At 34.8% G+C, this 22,873-nt stretch overlaps 1 protein-coding gene and 1 long non-coding RNA gene across 2 annotated transcripts; one reads left to right on the forward strand and one right to left on the reverse strand.

The window, feature by feature from the left end:
* Window positions 1-8,103: 8,103 nt before the first annotated feature.
* Window positions 8,104-16,840, forward strand: LOC125676725 (uncharacterized). The gene is made up of 4 exons (XM_056159963.1): window positions 8,104-8,251; window positions 8,680-8,741; window positions 12,280-12,411; window positions 15,806-16,840. The coding sequence occupies exons 1-4, from the start codon at window positions 8,142-8,144 to the stop codon at window positions 16,426-16,428; spliced, it is 927 nt and encodes a 308-aa protein (XP_056015938.1). The 5' UTR covers window positions 8,104-8,141; the 3' UTR covers window positions 16,429-16,840.
* On the reverse strand, window positions 9,049-12,273 carry LOC130053207 (uncharacterized). The gene is made up of 2 exons (XR_008801724.1): window positions 10,753-12,273; window positions 9,049-9,970 (listed from the first exon to the last, which is right to left on the reverse strand). It is a non-coding gene; the product is annotated as an uncharacterized LOC130053207 (long non-coding RNA).
* Window positions 16,841-22,873: the final 6,033 nt, after the last annotated feature.

Genomic DNA, 22,873 nt, shown 5'->3' on the forward strand with positions numbered 1-22,873 from the left:
CACTGCTCAATGGCCGTAAGCGCCGAGCAAAGGCCTAAATTTAAAGCCGTTCACCGGTCTTGGTAACGTCTCCATATGAGTAAAAGATTCTCGAGAGAGACGTTAAACAAGATACAATCAATCAATCCATGGGTCGATGGGGTGGAAATCTTTCCATTGATATTAAATATAAAGTTGTTATTTAAACATATTTGGTGCACTATGCTGTATAATCATATCAATTTATTATAATAGGTAATCGTGTCTGGTTATTATAAAAAAAAATGTATGCAAAATAACTAAATATTAATGCAATCATTGTGAGTGCAAAAAGGTCAATTGCAAGAGTACATACATAAATGCATTGGCGGATATAAGGGGTGGGGAGGGGGGCAACCGGCGCGAGCCCCCCTAAAATTTTCAAGCTTAAAGTAAATCGTGGTCTCTTGTTTAGAAAAATATATACGATAAAAGAAGCCATAATTTCCTCCACTTTCAGAGAAATAAATGTCTGACAAAATCTTTTGATTTATTGAATTACTTTTAGTGGGAGAACTGCTATTTTTTCCAAAAACCCTTAAAATTTGCGTTATTTTATTAATTACACCTTATTAAAAATGACAGAAAATAATAAAAATGACTACATAGGAGACATATTTTAAGCCCTATAAAATCCAGGAGTTTCTGGGGAATCGCCCCCCCCCCCTTCAAGGCGGCTCCCAGATCCCTGCCTCATACAGTTGCACCCCCCCCCCAACTTCAATTCCTGATCCGCCCCTGAAATAGCTTATAGAAACCTTCTTATTGTCATGTTCAATTTTCAAAGAGGTAATTTGGGAATGTTTAAACATTTTAAGTTAGAAAAATATCAGTAGTTTATCTCTGCTGGCTGAATCTTTCTTCTCAATGCAATTCATGACGTCTATGTTCCTGCTCATTCTTTCTCCTCCATACCATTCAGTATAATAAAGGGGTTGGGGTGTAAATATAAATATAAATTGTATTTCAATTTTTTGTGGGGATTTTTATTTGGGAAAACTCTTGATATTAATCATCAAATATGATGACGTATGATAAATCTATATTCTGAGTGTAAGTGCACAAAGGTCAACAACGAGAACTACAACAAAATATAAGCTAAAATTTGAAATACATACTTTCTGTATTATATTTATCAATTTAAAAAAGGTATTACAAAGAATCTTCGAATTTCAGCAAGCTGTTTTTGATGGATTGTTTACAACATCTTTTAATAACCCCTTTTCTTAGGAAAATGTGTAGTTTGTTAAACGGGGGTGGGGTTAGGAATTTTTTGCTAGTTCCATATTGAACCCCATTATAGTGTATAATTTTTTTCATATATTTTACTTACTAATAGACTGATCACTTAATGAAATAAAATAAGAAATTTGATGGGTAATTTTTTTGCAGTTTAAGCAAAGGTATGACCCTGTGTGCAAATATTGTGCACTGTTTTAAGGTAATTAGCCAATGTAGCTCTGTTGAAGTAATGTTGTTGCATGTTAATAATGATTGCTGAACTTGAAATTGATGTGTAATATACAATTATGTGAAAGGTTGTTTGGAACCATATATGACAAGTTATGGTCCTTTTTACAATAAAAATGTTATAGCTATATTTGTATATTGCTCTCTACTTATTTTTCTTCACTTTTTACGTTTTACAAGGACTACAGAAGGTGTTATTAAAATCGCCATATTTCTCAAAAACAAGGTCGATTACCTACATTGATTTTTTATTATGTTTTATATCGAAGCTTCATCATAAACATATATCAAAATAAAAAAAATTCAATGGTTAATTTTTTTAGCATCAACCTATCAATCTCTACCTTAACTCAACCGCGCAGAAACGTGTTTACTCAAGTTATGAATGAATGGCATGAACTTTTATCAATACGGAATGCTTGAAATCTGATAACAACACCAAAAGGCATTTCATTACAAAAAGTAAACAGCAAACCAGAGAAAGAGTTACACAGTTTTGGGGGATAGTCCATCATTACACTTAGTCGATGAAGTGTCAATACCGGGTATGGCCTCCCCTTGCATCAATGATGGCTTCCACGATGGCGTTTCCGAGCTCTGTCAAAGTCGTGGGTTGTGTTCTACGGCGTGAAAGGGCAATCTGCAGCATGTTCCATACATGCTCAATCGGGTTCAAGTCCGGCGAACGCGCTGGCCAGTCCATACGGACAATTGTCTCTTGCTGAAGGCGTTATCATCCATCAGGATGAACTCGGGGCCAACAGCACCAGTGTAGGGTCTGACGTAAACATCGAGGATCTCATCCCGGTACCGCGCCCCCGTCATTGTTCTTCTCTCCAGGACATGAAGATCTGTTTTTCCATCCCTGCTGATTCCACCCCAGACCATGATGGAACCACCACCATAACGGTAATGTTCACTGATGTTGGCATCATGGAAACGTTCACGTTGTCGTCGCCACACTCGATGCCTCCTGTCTGTAAAGTCGAAACAATACCTGGACTCATCGGTGAATAGAACTTGAACCCAATCGTTCTGTGTCCAAGTGACATGATCTTCAACCCAGTCCAATCGCTCTCGCCGGTGTTGAACAGTCAGAGGGACTCGAACACATGCCTTTCTTGAGTTGATACCTGCATTGTAAAACCGATTCCGTATCGTCTGAGTGGACACATTCACCCCCGAAGCGTTCAGGAGGTCGTTACGTAGGCTGGTTGCTGTCCAGAAGGAATGGCGTCGTGCCTGAAGAGCCACAAAATGGTCTTGGCGTTGAGATGTCGACCTCTGACGACCACCCCCATGTCGGTGTGCTGCTGTACCAAACGTTTGCTGTCGGTTCCAGGCCCTGTTTACAATGCTCTGGTTGAGTTTTAGTGCATTTGCAACGTCACGTTGTGAATAGCCAGCGTCAAGTATTCCAATACATCTGCCCAGTTGTTCTGTCGTCAGGCGACGCCTTACACGTTGATGGTGCATTGTGTTGATAAACGTAGTGAAACACTCAAGTGAGTTTGAAATTTTAGAAAGAGTCAGACACCGATGAGTAAAAATCGTGCAATGGTAGCAAAAGCATAGACTGTGATGAGAAACGTATTTCCCATGGCATGAAATGCACGTGCAAGTTTGTTGAAGACGTTTTTGATTTCACTTGGACACAATATTGCCAGTTATACAGTTAATAATTTTTTTAAACAGAAAAATATCTATGATCCTTATCAAATTTTGAGAAGTATATATATCATAACAATTCATTGTATTTGGTCTCGTTCAATATTTGCTGTGTAGGTAATCTTCTTATGTTGGAAAAAGCATTGCGCTCTGATACAAATGATGATTATCATTTTTCGTTACATTGTATACTAAAGATACAGCTTCTCCATCGTCAACCTCCCATATTTGTGTAGCAATATTCCATTGTCACCTGCATATGGTGTTTATATTTCTCAACTGATTCGATATGCAATAGCTTGTTCTGGGTAGCTACTGGCAAACAAGTTGATGGTGCAGGGGTTTCAACAGTCTCGATTGAAGTCAGCATTTCGCAAATTCCATGGTCGTTATAACGATCTAGTTCGTCAATACAACCTATCATTGGGTCAAATGCTGCCTGACGTGTTTCATACCAATTGTTAAGCCGTTCTTGGCACACTAATTTTGACTGCGGATAACTCCATTTATCTGATCAGGATATAGGGCTCCCAGCAGGTGTGACCGGTAGACAGGGGATGCTTACTCCTCCTTGGCACCTGATCCCACCTCTGGTGTGTCAAGGGGTCCATAGGACAGAGCGCATATTTTTTTCTTGCGCGAACTATTTTTGAACATTGAACCTTGACACATATTTAAGGTAAACAAACCTTAATAAATCGTTCCCGTAACAGTTTACAAGTTGCTATTTTCGATTTCATTTCATTGGAGTTATGAATATTTAAGAATCAGTAAATAATTTGAAATTTGATAATAAATAATAATACATCAGTAAAATTTACATAATAAATATATCATAAGGTAAAATTACATGGAATCTACATGCCAATCTTACACATTGGAAAATTCATCAGATGTGGACGATTTAAAAACCATTAACAGAAATGATTTCTATCCTGGTGACTTTGAAATATTAGACAGTCATGCTGATTCATTTTTATATGAAATTTGTCGTTTATTTTCGAATGAAAATAATGAAGATGTTGACGTCCTTCCTCTTCAGCCTCTGGAACTTGTACCTGGAAATCAAGGTACCACAGGCACCTTGCCAGAATGTGATCAGAAAGGTAATTCACACAACAATAATGCACCAACATTTATCAATATAACTGATGATATAAAAACTGATTTTATACAAAATATGAGAAATAAAAATACGGTCTGCCATGAAACAATTTACCACCTGGCTCAAGCAGGAACCAAGAAATGAGACACAGGATGTAAGGAAAATGGACCTAAGCGAGTTGGACAACTACATTCGCTCCTTTTTGTTGGCAATACGAAAAGCTGATGGTTCAGATTAGGAACCTGACACGCTGACAAGCTACCACAGGTCAATTGACAGGTACCTACGAGAAAACAAATGCCCATTTAGCCTTGTAAATGACAAAGAATTTGTAACAAGCAGAATCGTTCTAATTTCAAAAAGAAAGGAACTAAAACAAAAGGGAAAAGGTAAAAGACCAAATGCTGCTGAACCCTTTACAAAATCAGAGGAAAACATACTAAAGGAGAAGAAATGCATTGGTTTGCATAGCCCGAAGGCTTTATTAAACAAAATATGGCTACAAAATACAATGATGTTTGGGATACGAGGGGGCTCAGAAAACCAGAAATTTAGATGATCTGATATTCAACTAAAAAGATATCAAAATGATTGAGAATATCTTGAATACACAGAACGGGAAACAAAAACAAGAACGGGTGAAATAAGTAACCATCTGAGAGTCTTCCGTCCAAAACAGTCTTCTGTTCCTGATGATCCCTCAAGCTGTCCAGTCGCTACATACAAGGCTTTCCGACATCACAGACCTACATCTACCATGACTCCTGACAGTCCATTCTATGTAGCCATTAATTATAAGCGAGCTCCCGATTCGCATATTTGGTATAAAAATCAGCCCTTAGGTAAAATACTTTGCGTTCCATTATGCGTGAAATGGCAAAAAATTCAAATGGAAAAAAATCAATCACTCGGCTAGAAAATCTACTTCCACAAATTTGCTCCATGCTGGTATTGCATCTACTACAATTCAGCAATTAACTGGCCATAAAAATGTTCAAAGCATTACTAGCGAGCGAGTGACATTCTGTCGAATAAAGAAAGTAAGGAATCGACATCTTGTGTTTCTACTTTCTCGACATCCGCCCACAGCCAGTGTTAACTTCTATGCCGTCCGTCGATATTTCATCGAATTCTTCATTCCGTCAATCAACATCAGCAGGGGAATTATTTGCAAACGCCAAAATGATGAACTGTACTATCAACATTGATAATTACGGTTCAAATCCACCACAAAAGCGAAAACGTATCCGTGTGATTGAAAGCGATGATTCTGAATAACCGCTTCGAGGTGTAAACATTCACAATATGAACACTGCGCACACAAAAAATAGTTCCAAAGACAACATATTTTATCTTTTGTTTTCTGCGAATTTAAAATGAATTCACTGTTCAATTAGCTTTTTTAAACGATTTTATTTATATCAAGGGGAGTGGCATATAATAAATTTATCATTACTACAGTAACATGTCGACGTGATCCGACTCTTCGGAGCACGTTACTGTACTAATAGTATATATTTATTATATACCCATCAATACATCGTTCTTTGATACTGTGGATTTCACAGTGTGGTCCGTTTTTCAGGATCACCACACTGTGATTTTCTTATTCCGTATCATTATCCTCTGAAACTGATGCCGTCACAATGCATCAATGCAACGTTATTTGTGAAAATACTGACCGCGTCACAAAACAAAACTGCGTACACAAAACATAATTTCATGGTATGTCTGTGTTTTTCATAATTTGGATTACATTTATTATCTTATGAATGTGGATTTAAAATGCATAAGGGGGTATATAATGAATTTATCATTACTACAGTAACTTGATCCGAAGAGATGGATCACGTCTCGTTGACAGGCGCGGATCATCAGATCAAACTCGACGCTTCGCGTCTCGTGTGATTTGATGATCTGCGCCTGTCAACTCGACGTGATCCGACGTTTCGGATCAAGTTACGGTAGTAATGATATATATTTAGGGACCAGCCCAACAGTTATCATGGTTTGTCTTGTCTTCTTATTGATACTCGATTTTAGTATTTCCTTCCATTCATTTTCAATTGCTTCAAAATGGCCGCCAAAAATCAAGTTTGTCAGATTTCATCCAAATCTAGTTTTTCGGAGAATTGAGGTTCCCGAGTCTCTGACATCAAAAGTTTTATTCGGCCTACATGGGAGTATGTTTGGGGACATCCCAACACAGTTATAGCCTGTTATTATTCCTCTTCTTTAGTGAGAAATATTGTCCATGCGATTTTATGAAAGTGCGACACAGATCTAATTCAAACTTGATGGGCTGATAGGGAGTCATATGCAGGGATGCAATCACTTTTCAATATTTTCAAAATGGTCGCCAAACATGTCAAAAATCATGGTTGTCGGATTTCAACCACAATTATTTTTAGGGTAGTTTAGTGACCCCGAGTCCATTTCCAGTATCGATTTTTGTGCTTCCATTTTCAAAATGACCACCATATACAGAAGTATGTTTAAAAATCTGTATAATATTTGGGTTCTGTGTTCAAATGAGAGTCCACAGTTCATTTTAAGCATTAGTATTTCTTTCCATTGCATTTCAAATGTTTCAAAATGGCCACCAATTTAAAATTAGCGGCCAAAAATAAAGGTTGTCGGATTTCAACCAAACTTAGTTTCTAGGTTGAACTGAGGATCTTGAAACCATTTCTGGCATCAAAATTTGGATGTGGTTTCATTTCAGACATTGTAGGTGTTCGGGGACATTTGTGTTTGCATCCCAAAACATTTATAGCCTGTTATTATCATTATTTTCATATTATCATTCCTCTTATGTCCCCGCGATTCTATGAAAGTGTTCAACATATCCACTTCAAACTTGATGAACTGATAGAGGTTCATAAGGAAGGGTGCAATAAATTTTCAAAATCATTAAAATGGCGGCCAAAAACGCTAAAAAAATAAAATCTGTTGAATTTTAACCGAATTTTATTTCTATGGCAATTAGATAACCCCAGGTCCATTTTCAGCCTCAAATAAATTGTGCCACCATCTTTCAACACGATCGCCATATACTGAAATATTTCAAAGTGTTAAACTATTTACGCGTACAACTAAGGTCAAGTGAGAGTCCACAGTTGATTCCTAGTATTAGTATCTCTTTCCATTACATTTTCAAATGTTTCAAACTGACTGGCATTTCAAAATGGCTGCCAAAAATCAAGATTGTCGGATATCAAACATTTAGTTTCAAAGGTGGATTAAGGATTCTGAGTCTATTTCTAGCATAAATTTTTTTCTGCTGCTATTTCCGACATGGGGAGGTGTTCAGGAACATTTACATGTATAGCTTGTTCTTATTATGCTTTTCTTCCCTTTAGTAAGAAAATTGTCCACGCAATTTTATATAAATGCTTAAACATTGTGGACTGATAAGGGGTCATGAGGAAGAGTGCAAACAATTTTCAAATTATCTGCCAAAAATTTTAGTTTTATGGCTTACAACAAAGTCATATATTGGCTGGATATAAACACGGTAACTTTTCATATCATATGCACCTATTTTGAAATGACGTCACAATGATCATATAGCCTTGATTTTTCCACGGAATAAATTAATTGCATCTATTTATTAAATACATATTTTTATCCTTTACATGCATTTAATTCGTACATCTATACTCGTAGCATCAGTCGGACATAATTTCACTTTTCAAGTTCGATGCAAGTTAAAAGGCAGATGATGGTATTGGTTCACATTGGATATAAAGTTCGCATTTTTATAATTGGCGTTTTGACATCCCTGCATGGAACGCAGATGTAATAATCACTTTATGATTGTAAACATAATATATTAATTTCCTTATCGATTAAAATGAGACAACTGGTGTTGTAAAATATGAACATTATTATTTTTATGATGAGACAAATGGTGCTGTACAGTATGAATATCATTATTTTTCTGCAACTGATATTTTGCATCCAAACTGCACTCATGGAATGTATTGGGTATGTATAACATATTTAGTCTTTCTTTCTGAATATTTTGATTGAATTTTGTGCTAAACATAAATTTAAGACATTGTTTAAAGTGCAATAAATCGTAAACATATTTACGAATGACTAGCAACGTTTTTGATTTATTTCAATAAAGCGATGATTTTTCTTCGTCGTGGATAAAAGTTCACTATCTTGATTAAAATTATGCACTCTATTGTAAGACGTTTCTTGTTGGAGTGATATTTCCTGAGACGGACATTTCATTTTTGTATCAGATAATTTTCATTTTTGTGAAACGAAAAGGAAATCTCTTTTGTATACAATTGATACTGCACAGTGCATGATGTGCATTTTTGTGAAAATAGAAGAGATATCCTGTTGTAAAATACGTAACGTAACAAACAAGTTACCCTGAAAAATATTTGTTGTATTGATAGAACTGATGGTATTGTTTGCTGCGATGGATATCAATGGGATAATGTTCTTCAAGCATGCAAAGGTAAATGTATGCTTATTTGCATTGATCAAATGCGAATATATTGTTTGCCAAAATAATACTATAATATTATCTTAAGGATGTTCTCTCCTGGTTTGAATTTTTTCAGAAGTATCAAACTTTTTTGATAAACCATTAAAAATGATACATCTTTATCCGAAAGACATTTAAAACATAAAAAAAAATATGTTAGTGTGGACTTTAAAGAATTACAGCCCCTCAAAGTTGTTCCTTTGCTGAAACTTAATTTTTCATGAAAATCACCAATTTGTACAAGAAACACGCTATAAAACAAATATCAAGGACAAAATAATATTGACTTTCTTTTATTTTATGAAAATTAAGCATAATTGATTATTTCAATAACTTTTACATGAAATATATCACTAATTCTACAAAAAATCAAGTATTAATTAACATAATTGTATAAAATATCACACAAATTTGAAGACCTATTTCATCAAAAAATTCAACCTAGGGAGAATATCTGTATCAAACTTTTTCTGAAATTACTAATGTAGATTTGAATAATATTTTTGCTTAATTTAAATGGAAAAAAAATGTGTGGTGTAGTGTGCATTGGAACAAATATTTTAACCATTTTGTGTCTCCCACCCACTTCTTACACTGACATACATTATAAACAATAACAATATACGATTTGTTATAAAATGTGTATTTTTCAATTCATATTTACAAATTCTATATATTTATTTCACTATATGATAAATAATCAGAAAACATAGATAATCTATACACATATATACAATACTAATTCATTTATAATTAAAGAATGTATAAAACATTTGCCCCCACATCAGCATTTTTTTAATTTCCATGCACTGTGACCTTGATCTTTGATCTTCTTACCCCCATATTGATAGACATATTTCCTTCTTTGTATGTACACGTCTCCATATGTCCAAATTTGGTTTGAATGCAAGGTGAAGATAACGAACAGTGATCAATCTCATAACTCCTACAAGCAATACAAAATAGATAGTTGGGCAAACACGGACCCCTGGACACACCAGAGGTGGGATCAGGTGCCTAGGAGGAGTAAGCATTCCCTGTTGAATGGAATGCAAAGTACTTGAGTTATTATCCAGAAACTAGTTTTAACAGTCAACTTCCATGTTGCCATGAGGAAGAAATCTGCACTTCCTGGTATGGTTCTTCACATGATGATAGCACAACTCATCCCTCTCACTGTGGTTACCAAATGGATGTAGCTAAAAAGCAAACATTGGAACTCAATTTCCATCAATACTGTAAATTTTTAACAATAGAACAGAATATACTATTAGGTTTACCACCAGACTGCTAATACACCAACGTTAACTAACTCCAATTTTTGTCTAGCCAAGGATTATGTGTTAATGCCTTGCTCAACAAATTGTTACTCTAAAAGAATTTCTTATACAAAATAGTAGATATGAATTTGTTTGTGCATAAATGATTGATTATGAAATATATGCTGAAAATCTAATCAGGATTTTTTTTTTAAATGTGCATTTTCAATACCCTATAAACAAATTTTAACATTATTAAAACTTTTTGACAATTACACTTTGAAGGAATAATTAAAATAAAATTTTGATAAAATAATTTAATTTTCCAGAACTCATTAGAAACAAATTATCAATGTAGTAGACCAATAGAAACATATCTATACATGTATATATAGTCAACAAAATTATCTTTGATTAAACTAATTTGTACACGAATGGCGCACCATAATTCTCTAGATGGGAGAAACCCCCCTTTTCCCTTTGAACTATTTTTAATGAATTAAATTCGCTGTATACGTTGGCGGTTTTTTAAAACAATGATATAGATTACACTTTTTAATCAAAATGATGCTTCAATAATGATATATTGAAAGTTAGGAGAGAGATTCACTCATGACCGACTACACGGGATCGGGAAGATCGCAGATCAATTTAGGTACAGATCTACATAGTTTGTATATTATATTTTCATAAAACAAATTCTTGTATATTGAAAAACTTACAAATCATTCAACACTATATCAGCAGCCTCTGATTCGGGTGCTACATCGCTAACATTCTTCCATTTTCCGCTCTCGTCTGACATTATGTACAGTACTGTAGTGTGCCACCATGTGCGTGGTTGTGCCTGCTTGTCTGTAATTTTCTTTGTCTGCCACTCACTTGTGAGAATATCGGATGCAGACTGATCTATAACTGTCATTTTACTTCTAATGAATCGCCCATGTATGTTTCTGGACTGCTTTAGAATAGACTAAATGCGACATCGTACAGTGTGCGTCTTCGAGCTCGAGTTTGTTTACAATCGTAACGTCATCATGAATGTCGTAAAATGAGAAAATAAGTAAAAAAATTGTCATGTTTTAATTGATTTTTGTTAGTTTATTGACATTACTTACAAACCAAAACATATATCAATGTTCTGTTTTGTGCATACGAAATAAACACACGCATCCCCATAATTACGACCTTATAAAGTATGGAGACTCACTCGAGGTAAAATTACCACGAGAGTACATCCTTAATAGAATATTATAAACACAATCAAATATTTATTAACTAATTTAATATGAATGACATACTTGTCTAATGAAAATTCAAAAAATTAGAATGCCAACCCTTTTGGCTACTAACCTACTGAATATTTTCGACGTCCAAAACTACCCACAATACGGTATGTGTAGTTCACTGATTTGTTGATTTTGTCTTAGGGATTCTAGCACTGTTCCAGATGCGCTGCACACGGTGTTCTTAAAGCAATATTAGCTATAATTTTGGTGTCTAATATTTGTATTGTACAAATTGTGATTTACTATTTCAATGACAGAAAAAATAATGTATATAAACTTGTGTTATTGATATCTGTGTTAAACAACCCACTTAGAGACTCTGATTGAAGCAAAAATTGATTTACCATTTTATTTATTCAATTTTAATTTTATTAATGATTATGGTTAAAGTTATATACAAACTATCATAAAAGTATATTTTCAAAAATGAAATAAAATTTTCAGAATCAGAGCTCATATTGTGATATAAAGTGTCTGGTGGGACGGATACGGATATGACTAAACATTATATAAGTGATCGATTCCAGAAAGATCCAGACACTGATCAAGGAAACTCTTCAATATCATTTTGATGAGTGAAACCCATACTGCGTTGATCAATACGACTTCTAGTGTTGTCCTAGTGAAACACTGTGTATGATGTTGCACAAACGGAGCAACCATAACATAACACGACGGTGGAACTGGTATGGGAGGGGGCATTGGATGCAAGAAATGAAAGTTTAAGAAATGTATTAAAGGTATTAAAGAGTAGAATTGGAATATTGTCATTCCGGGTATCAACTATGTTCATGAGTGTAAACATTTAGTTGCATCAATTTCTTATATGAATGTGTCACAACGAATTGTAACCTGTCGTATTTAGATTCATCATCGGGTGCTCTTGTTAATCTTAATTAAGAATTGTGCAATGAACTATAAATCTATTGACAACAAAGATATACTAAGTCTTTCTTTTAGAATGCACGCCAGGCTTCATTGGTATTGGTTGCGGCATATCTTGTCCTTTCCCGTATTATGGAGCACACTGCAAGAAAAGGTGTTCGTGTGTACGTGAATATTGCAATGTCTCCATTGGATGCATGCATAAATGTAAGTCTCAATGTTTAGAAAATACTGATATTTACACTGAATGCTAATAATAATAACAATCAAATTACATACATATCTTTTTCATCAAAATATTGTTTAACAGCATGTATTTCGGTGGTATGTTTTTTCGTTTTCTAACTTATAACCTAAATTGAAGGTGTGTATTAGTCAAGGAGTTTTATTTTCTTCAATGTTTGAGAAAATTACAGGTCATTGAACTTGCACAATTTTGAGAAATTATTGCATAGAGAGTACATGATTTGTTTATAAGTTTTCCTTCCACAGTTTTCAAGTGAGGATCTTCTTATTTTAGAGAGTATTTGTATATATATGGAAGATGTGCAAGTGGCAATTTTTTTTCTATTTTCTTTAATGTTAAAGAAATTACAGGTTGTTGAACTTAGTCCAAAGTGAGGAAGTATCATATCAAATAAAGGACATGGTTGTCCTTATAATTCCTTTCAAAGTTTAGAAGCTGTGGCATTTGTAAAGAACTTGAAGATGTGCTTAGTGCAGGGATTTTCAACAATTTCTAATTTACTTTGACGTTTTGAATATTGAGAAGTTGTTGAACTTGGTCAAATTTGTGGTGAAATATTTCACACACAAAACTCTTGGTTTGTCCATCTGCCTCCTGTCATATTTTGTAGCTAAGAAATTATGTCAATGCTTGATACTTCTACAATTTGTGCCTTAAGAAAACCACCCTATGTAAACATTTTCACGGGTGTATTATGTACCGTTTGCGGTACTTTTGTTCCATTCTCTCACCGTTCGTTCACAGTGCGTTCAGTGTTTGCTCTCTTATCAAACTTCTGCGTTCAGTGTTCACAAAGCATTCATTGTTTGCTCTCCTTTACTAGTGTTAATATAATTAATTATGTACTTGTCTTACATTTCCAGAATTGCTGTTTCGGGTCGTTGTAGTTGTATCATAGTAAAACAAAATATGCGTAAAGCAAGCAAGCGACAGTATATAAAAATGTAACCACTTGGTTTCAACACCTCAGCGGTAAAAAAGATCCCAATTACAATAAAAGATGTTTAATTGTTACATGTAATCACCAGAAGCAATCAAGTTTGAAATCATGTCTATAAAAAAGCTATATATAATTACGAGACATTATTCTATGCCTTTGTGTCCGTGTGTTTGTGTTTCTTAACAAAATAATGTTTGCAAAAGATCCAAAAACTCAATCATCTTTGACTGATATCTGTTATAAATGTACTGCATCCAAAGCAATAATTCAGGATCATCTTGCTGTGAGTTTTCGTCATGTCAATCTCTTTTTATCATGCCATGTGGATCTTGTAACTGAGGAAGTTGTTGTTCTGATATGGAAATAGTTCCCATACAAGGTATTGTTTGGGACTTGTTGGGAAAGTGACCATCTCTGCATTGTTTGGTTCCACCAATCTGGATAGCGCATCTGATGATGTATCGTTCTTGCCTGGTTTGTATTTGATGTCGAAACCATAGGCGAATGATGCTGCAACCCAAATATGGGAAGGGTGTAGATCAATAATTTATTGTTTGTAATGGCAGTAAACTTTGATCCATATAAGTAATCTTTGAATTTCCTAGTAATGGACCATTTCAAAGCTAAATATTCTAGCTTATAGGCAGGGAAATTTATCTCTGCTGGTATAATTCCTTCATTAGCATATCCAATGACTCGCTTCATCCCATTCTATTCCTGGTTCCAAGTCCTCTGGAATTATCTTCAGTATGGAGTTCAAATGGAATTGTCATGTATAGGTATCCAAGTAGAGGTGGCAATGTCAAATGCTATCGTAGAACATCAAAAGCCTTTTGTTGTTCTCGAACCCTTCTCCAGATGACTGATAGTTGTTGTTTCCTTTTCTTTGCAGACCATAGACTGGGTATCGACTCTATAAGTGGTCTGACAAGATTGGAGACATTTTTGGCAGTACATAATGCATTCTAGAAATTTACAAACCTCTACTGGGTGTTCCTGGTATTGGTCATGACCTTACTTTATCCACTGTGTCAGGGTCTGATTCTATTCCCTCGGCTGAAATGTATCCGACATACTTAAACTTAGCGTGGAAAAATTGACACTTGATTGGAGACAGTATCTATGTCGAATTTTTTTTATTCTCTGTAGAACTCTGTCTAGTCTTTCAAGATGATTTTCAAATGGCATCGAGAATACAATACTGTTGTCCAGATACATATTGTATATGCTTTGGTTACGATCTGCGAATGTCTTCCATCAGTCATTGGTAGGTGGGAGAGGTATTGGCTCACCCAAAAACTCTTTATGGTGTAATTAGAAACATTAGATATCTTATTTTCCTTGCTGAATTTAAGATAGACTTGTTTCGATAAAGATAGAGCACATATTTTTGTATGCATATTGATTATGGGGTTATGAAATAAAACGCTTGATCTCAGTCTCAAGACAATCATACCTAGTTGAATGGTCTGTGGTGAAACTGGACGATGCCTACATATGGTGGGTACGATTATTTTTTTAAACTTCAGAATGGTAATGTACTGAGCTAAATTATTAATAGCCCTTCTTAACAAATTTTCGGGGTTTATTTGCTGTTATTTTTATAAATGTTGTAATACGTAGTCATTTGCGCAACCCTATTTTGAGTCCTTGTGGATTATCATATTCATGCATATGGTCAGATCAGTATCATTATGTTGTGAATTGTAATTCATGTGTCAAATAATGTGTAGATTGTGTAATCAAACTATTGGTAATGGATTTAATTACGTTCTGGAATGTCCTTATGTTAGTAGGGAGAGGAATGATCTCTTGAGTTTATACTCAACATGATACTAATGTATGTATCTGAACAAGTGAAGACTAAGAACAATGACCAATCTGAAAAATCGTATAAAGAATACAAAATTAAAATTAGGGCAAACAATGACGCATCATAGAAGGACAGGTGCTTAAAGGGGTAGGTATTCCCTGTTGATCAGTCAGATTTACCAAACGCTCTACATGCATATCTAGGTCAGGGTAACGAAGCAATTTTATAGCCTACATCAGCATACAAAAAACGGCTTAACATTTGGTATGAAACATGATCAATGGCTGAATGTTAAAAAATGTCAATTAATAACAGCAATTTTCCTCAAATATTTTTTTCATCAGCTCTCTTGTAACATGACAACATAAGAGAGGGGAAAAGTTGTACGTCTGTGAGAAACATGTTAACTTCCAGCTCCTGTGTATTTTGAAACGTGGGCTGATGTAAATGTGTATGTAGTGTGACGAGTACTACAAGAAATGCTTGTAGCCAAACGTGCACCTTACAAATTGAAATCAAATTAGAAACATAAAAAATAGCTTGTCTTTGAAATTACATATACATAATTAAGCTAACAATGTTAAATACATTCATTTTATAGACAGGTTCAGTAAATCTACTCAAGCAAAGATTTTGGATCACACGACGATTTCATTTTTGAAGGGCGAAAATTACAGTTCAGACAAAGATGATGGTTTAATGCCGTTCTATTCTTCAACTTTCCCAACAACGAATGCAGCACCTGCAATGGAAAAAGATGACAAAATAATTGCAAGTGGTCCAATGTTTTGGGGACTTTTTGGAATAAACGGAACTTTATTATTGTTATTTGCATCATATATATTCGTCCGCATTCACAAAGCCTATAGACGTAATGCATTTGAAGAGACACCCACACATCACAATGGAGAACAAGGAAGAAGACTCTCCGCAAATGTGCACTATATTTTACCCCAAAATATTTCGCTCGAATTGCAAGAGAACCAGATCTACAATGATATTGATAAGTCTAGTTCCGGGGAATCGTGCCCACCTGACGATGAACTTTTCGGTACTTTTCAGAATTGTGAACCTATGATTTGCACTGGGGTATTGAAGTGTGATATTGAAAACAGAAAATTGGAACACGAAACAGAATATAAGCAGCCAATATCAAACCTTAATCATATTCAAGAGAAGGAACAAGATGTAGTTGGAGGATACTTAACTGTTATTTGCGAATAAAATATATCCATACAGAATCTAAGAATCGAGTAACATTTTCATCAATTTCCATATACATGTTAACCTTTTCTGAGTTTATTATTCTCTTTCAATACTTTCAACAGACTGTTTCTGCATCTAAATGCATCTATACAAACATTAATATTCATCATTTATTGTTGATATAGTTTATGCTGTATCTGATAGTTTCCTTCATTGAATATGATTTGTCACATAGCCATTTAGAGACCAGGTGCCGAATTGATATGTACATGTATATAAAGATTCGATCAGACCAATGCAAATTATGTAACATCGAGGTTTACTGGAACATGCCTTTTATATCCTGTAAATTGGCCCCATCTAGTGATTCTGAAGCTTGAGTTTGCTTTTTGTTCAAAAATTTATATTTATAAGTGGTTGATAATTAAACATTTTTATATCGATCACGGTTATTGCAGAGATCAACAAAATGTTGCGTCCATTATTCTGCAATATACACCGATTACATCATCACATTTTGATTCAAAACAATGTTACATACATGTAATAAATGTTCACAAATAAAAGAAATCCATGGGTTTAAATGAAACGTGAAGATAACGAACAGTGGTCAATCTCATAACTCCTATAAACAATACAAATTAGAGAGCGGGGCAGACACGGACCCCTGGACACAACAGAGGTGGGATCGGGTGCATAGGAGGAGTAAGTATCCCCTCTCGACCGGTCAGACCATATTTGTTTCTTTAACCTGTTTTTTATTTCCATAAGACTATTTTATGGTTGTTCCAAAATCCTATACTGTATTTACACTTCGCATTCAGCTTATAAAACAATAGAAACAATATCACCAAAATTCATTGACATACGGATATGTTAAAAACAAATTTATATATGACTTAAGGATATTTGACATTCAACAAAAAATCAATCGTCTGCATTCCGAGATCAACACATATGTAAACTCATATAAATACTTCATCAAGACCGGTGAAGGGCTTCAAATTTAAGCCTTTGCTCGGCTCTTACGGCCATTGAGCATTGAGGGTTCTTTAACGTGCCACATCTACTGTTATACGGGATATCCATTTTAAGGTCATCTCTGAAGACCCGCGACATTCACAACAGATGCCGAGCGTTTGCTGAGGAACTGTCACTACCTGTTCTAACGACTTAGGTCTGTCGCGGCCGGAATTTGAACCCCGGCCTTCCGCATGCGGGACGTGCGCTTTAATCTCTAGGCCACAGCGGCGGTTTTGTCTAAATTTAAGAACTTATCATTATTAGAACAGTTTCTTCAATATTAGATCCGTCACTTCATCATTTGATGTCAAAACATAGACCATAACGTCACATATTGCATTTTGACCCGGCTAAGATTTGTTGTGTGGAGATTGAACTCAATTTTCTCGTGTCAAAAGGTGTCTGTGATATCCAAAAAAGTATTCTTGGAGGTCAAATTTCACAGTGAACTTTCTTTATTTTGTCTGTAAACTCAAGATTACGTGTTTTGGGGAAACGTAAGCGTTCAGTGAGCTCTACACCTGTCATAGTGTGATAACTTAGTTTTTCTCTCAAAAAAATTCTTGAGGACGCAGAGACTGTTTTATTGTCTCTCAAAATGTTCCAAAACATCAAACAGCATGAGAGCAGTCATTTTTATTTAGTTGACAGACAATAACTTAAGAACAATCTTAACATATATGTAGGATAGCCCATAGGCTGTCGTAAAGTTACAATGTTTTTTAATGTAACTTAAAATCAGATGTTTAATAAGACGGGTATCTATCTTAACTTAAGGTTACGACAAAATCTTGGACTTACAAAGTTTAGTAAACCTTTGGTAAATTCTGTGCATGAATTTAAAACTTCCATTTAATTTAATTTAAAAATATTTTATTGATAAACTCAGAAGGATCGGGCAACAGCCAAAGCCTATGTTGGCCCACTCCCAATCCATTTTAAAACTTTGACTAATAACTGCAGAAATATGGTTACTGAAATTTTCACATCATCTTTTAGCATTCCATTTCCTTATAATATCCTTTATAAGAGTAGAACAAAATTATCCAGTATGGTGGTCCTACAGTCATATGATATGTATAAAACACTAAGCCTCGAAAATGCAGATATTTCTATAAAATCACCCTAGATGATTGCATAAAAATTATTAACAAAAGTGATTGTTTTCAATGGATATATATTGAAAGATATAGAAGTTGACTTATTTAGGCTCTACGTTGTATGTGTGTACAAGGAATTGGTGACTGTGGTTATCTTTCATGAAATGCAGCTCGGGGAAAAGAAGACGGTGTTCAGCATCATTTATGTTGTCTCGTATTTGCATGATCAACAACATCTCAATAGCTGGTAATGTTACACTCCTCTAAAACAACTGCTATATACATGTAAGACCTTACGAAGAAAGTCAAACATTTCGACTGTTCTGGTGACTGTAGGACCAGGAACTGTTGAAAAGGACCGTTGACCAATGACATCATATGGCGCTAACTCTATTTTGGTAAATAGAAATTGTGGATGCACAGTTTGCGGCAGTAACGGAAGATGACATTCAATTAATTATCTAAAATAGGGACAGGAACAACAAGAAACAATATTTCTTCATCTTTTTCTAAAAGCAATTGTATAATATTAAGCTTACTTATTTTCTTTTTATTCTTGTTGAAGCTGTTATACACAAGTCACGTGATTCTTGGTCTGTAAATGACGAAGTTCACTTATTTGACTAATAATTAAGTAAAGAATTATTTGGATGAAAAGCAGAGGAGAAAAACGAAAAATATAATTATCAATTAGGATATTGGGTATGTTTTTTGAACTAGTGGATACGGTGATAAATGTACACAGTCTCACTGTCACGTACAAAGTCAACAAACTATGTTCATGTATTAAAAAGAATCTAAAATGAAGGTGTATAGTAAAACAGTTTTAGACAGGAACATCATCTGTTTTGTTTAAACCTCAAACAGATTTATTGCCCTCAGCCTACAGCTTCGGAAACAGATCCGCTCTTTGTAGAACAAAAGAGCTGTTGTCCGAAGACCCAATCAATAAATGTATAATGTTCAGAAATAAGTTACTAGAGCTGAAACGTTGTCGAATGTACAGTACATATAAGGAAAGTTGCAACAACATTTGAATATAATCCATAATGAATGTGAGTCCTGGGAACGGCAATGCTGTTAGAGATACGGAAATGCTGTTAGAGATGTGGAAATGTTGTTACAGATCAATATGAGATTACGTTAATTGATGTCAGAACTTGAGTTACATACAATGTGAGTTCAATTAAAACCCAACATGAATGATAGCAAAAAATACGACTATTGTCGGATTTTTGGCTGCACTCGGCTACATGAATACCTAAGAAACAATTCAATATGTATTATACATTAAAAGGGAAATTCATTCAATACAGGGACTGAAATTCCAAGACGTCACCAGTCATTCACAATATTTCATCGATAATTCAGAAAGTATTTCCTTCTTTATTTAAGGAGGCACATGTTCAACCTCTTCTAAAGAAACCTTGACTCGACAAAGTGATTACGAAAACCGTCGTCCAGTCTCCAATTTATCTTATATTTCCAGGATTCTGGAAAAAGTTGTGACAAGTAGAATGGACAGTCACCTACCGTCATACTCGTTACGGGATTCACTTCAATCAGCAACCAATTCTATGGAAATGGCCTTTCGTTAAAGTACATAGCGATATCATGTCGGCGCTCGATCAACAATCAACGGCAATCTTTGTCCTTTTTGACTTGTCAGCAACCTTCGATGCTATCGACCATGAGATACTTCAACGCCTTTCTGTACTCTGTGGAGTGTGGAGTTGATGATGATGCTATAAAATGGGTCAGATCCTATCTATAAGATAGACACCAGCGTGTTACCATTGTACCCATTAGGTCAGATACCCATCAGTTACCTTTTGGTGTTCCTCAAATTATCAGGGGTCCGTGTTTGCCCAACTATCTATTTTGTATTGCTTATAGGAGTTATGAGATTGATTACTGTTCGTTATCTTTACCTTTCATACTGCCTTTTCACAATACCCATGTGAATAACGTGTCATCGCTATGATATGAAGTATCATTGTTACGAAGACGATACACAAGTCTACATGGTAATCAGATCAGAAGAAAACTGGGTACACTACGTATCTCGCATGAAATCCTGCATCACAGACATAGGATCTTGGTTGACATTGAATCCTCTTAAACAAAACCAATACAATACTGAGCTAATTCTAGTTTCAACGAAACAAAACATGGATTTCACCCCTACAGTACATCTCAAGGCGGGTGACCATATTATCAAGAGTGCAACAAACGGGGAAATTTAGGCGTATCCTACAATGTAAAAATAAATGCCATTAGTCGTCAAATCATGTCACCATCAGATTTTTAACATCGGGCAGATAAGACGCTATTTAACAAATGAAGCTTGCATAACCCTGGTAAACGCCTAAGTGCCATTTAAACTTGATTATGGAAACTCTATTATTTTGGAGTTAGGAAAACATTGGACCGGCTGCATTGGGTACAGAATACTGCTGCTCGTCTCGTTACGAGGTCGCCGAAACGGTAACACATATTTCCAATTCTGGCGGAACTCCATTGGCTTCCCATTCATTAACAACTCCAATTCAAGATTCTCACCTATACATATTGTTCATTCCACGGATCTGCATCGTCATACATCGGAAGTCTTTTAAATGAATATATGCCAAGTCGACCATTATAGCCAGAATCGAAGCAACTTGGGGTGCCAAAGATCAGAACAAAAAATACGGACAACTCCAACTCAGCTGCAGTACATCTTTGGAATCAGTGGAATGGCCTTCCAGAAGATATCAAGAAGTCAAAATCTCTTGCAAATTTTCAAAAAGTCTTAAAATCATCTTTATCAATTAGCTTTTAGATGCTAATATATATAAACTGTGGCTGTTTTCTTCATCAAACACAAAAAAACCCACTTTTAGCTATCAACCTTAATTATAGTGTTTTATTTTGATAACTTACAGATATAAGATCTGATGTCATACTTTCATTTCACTTCATTAAAATGTGTCTTATCGTTGCATTCCTCTTCTTATCCTTGTAAAGCGCCTTAGAGTAATTTGTTTTATATAAAGCACTAAATTGTATTATTATTATGATTAAGAATATCAAAAGAAGGATTGGTCCTGAGATTAATCAGAACAGCATTGGGGAGTCTTCCAGGCCGGACTTTTTAAAAAGAAATTTAAATAATCATTAAAAGGTCCACATCACTTCAAATAAAGTGTCTCTGGATTAGTCCGTAATATTTCTAATAACATCTTATTTATTATTTGATATCAAGGAAATAGGACTGGTCCCAAACAATTCGAATCTACCAATTCTAAAAGGTAAATGTATTTCATAAATCAGAAAGGATAAATAATTTGTATCGTATAAACGATGTTAGTCAGAGTTAGTGATGATCAAAGACCAGACTTTTTTGGTACATATTTTTTTCGCAATACAAAAACATACCTGAATTGTTTGTTCACTTTCTTAACTGACATCAAAACCAAATTGCATTCTACGTCGTGCGTCGTATGGTCACACTGTTTAAATCATACAAATATTTAAAAAAATCATATTTTTTGGTAAATACATTTTGGATATTAATAAGGAATCGATAATTAAAAACAATACGAATTCGTTTTCATGCGATAGGCACTTAGCCTAGGACGTAGCGGAACAACCCTCATATGATACCATTCATAAAATGTGGGTTTGTTTTAAGATTGATTTACTGAAGCGAATATATATACAACTTGAAATTCATAGCCTGTAAGGAGATATTATTTTATACATGAGCGGAATGCTTCAAATGGAGCGTGTTGATGCAGTCATCAGTAAAGATGACCATACTACATGTAGAGATTGCTCGATCTCAGAAATCAACCTGATAAGCAATATGTGTATATATATATATATATATATATATATATATATATATATATATATATATCCGAGAACATTATTTACTGTGCCACTTGCCCAACTTGTGGAGAAAACTACATAGGACAAACGAACAAACTTAATGCGCGAGTAAGGGTGCACAAACAACAAGTAAAAGATCCTAGTGTGCGGAACACCCCATGTAGTGAACATTTTGCGGAATGCGGGGGTGGTAAATTTAAAGTGTTCCCGTTCTTTAAAATGTGGACTGAAAATGAAATAACTCGCAAAGCCAAAGAGGACTATTATATTAAACTTTTCAATCCAAGCCTTAATAGAAAATAATTATTTGAATAATTGAACTACAATTTAGCATAATATTTTTACAAAATAGATAATTACCAAACGCTACCGGTTAACGTTATTATGACGTCATAAAGGACTCGTTTAATTGACGTCATAACAAAGACGTTGCTAAACAATTTTTGTATATATATTTGAACTGC

This window comes from Ostrea edulis, chromosome 3 (genome assembly GCF_947568905.1).
Source record: "Ostrea edulis chromosome 3, xbOstEdul1.1, whole genome shotgun sequence".
Classification (NCBI taxonomy): domain Eukaryota; kingdom Metazoa; phylum Mollusca; class Bivalvia; order Ostreida; family Ostreidae; genus Ostrea; species Ostrea edulis.

Bases quoted from the DNA above. Each gene is read 5' to 3' on its own strand.
- LOC125676725 (XM_056159963.1), top strand. From the start codon at position 8,142: ATGAACATTATTATTTTTATGATGAGACAAATGGTGCTGTACAGTATG. The intron at 8,252-8,679 runs GTATGTATAACA...TTGTATTGATAG, and splicing joins GCACTCATGGAATGTATTGG to AACTGATGGTATTGTTTGCT. The intron at 8,742-12,279 runs GTAAATGTATGC...TCTTTCTTTTAG, and splicing joins TGTTCTTCAAGCATGCAAAG to AATGCACGCCAGGCTTCATT.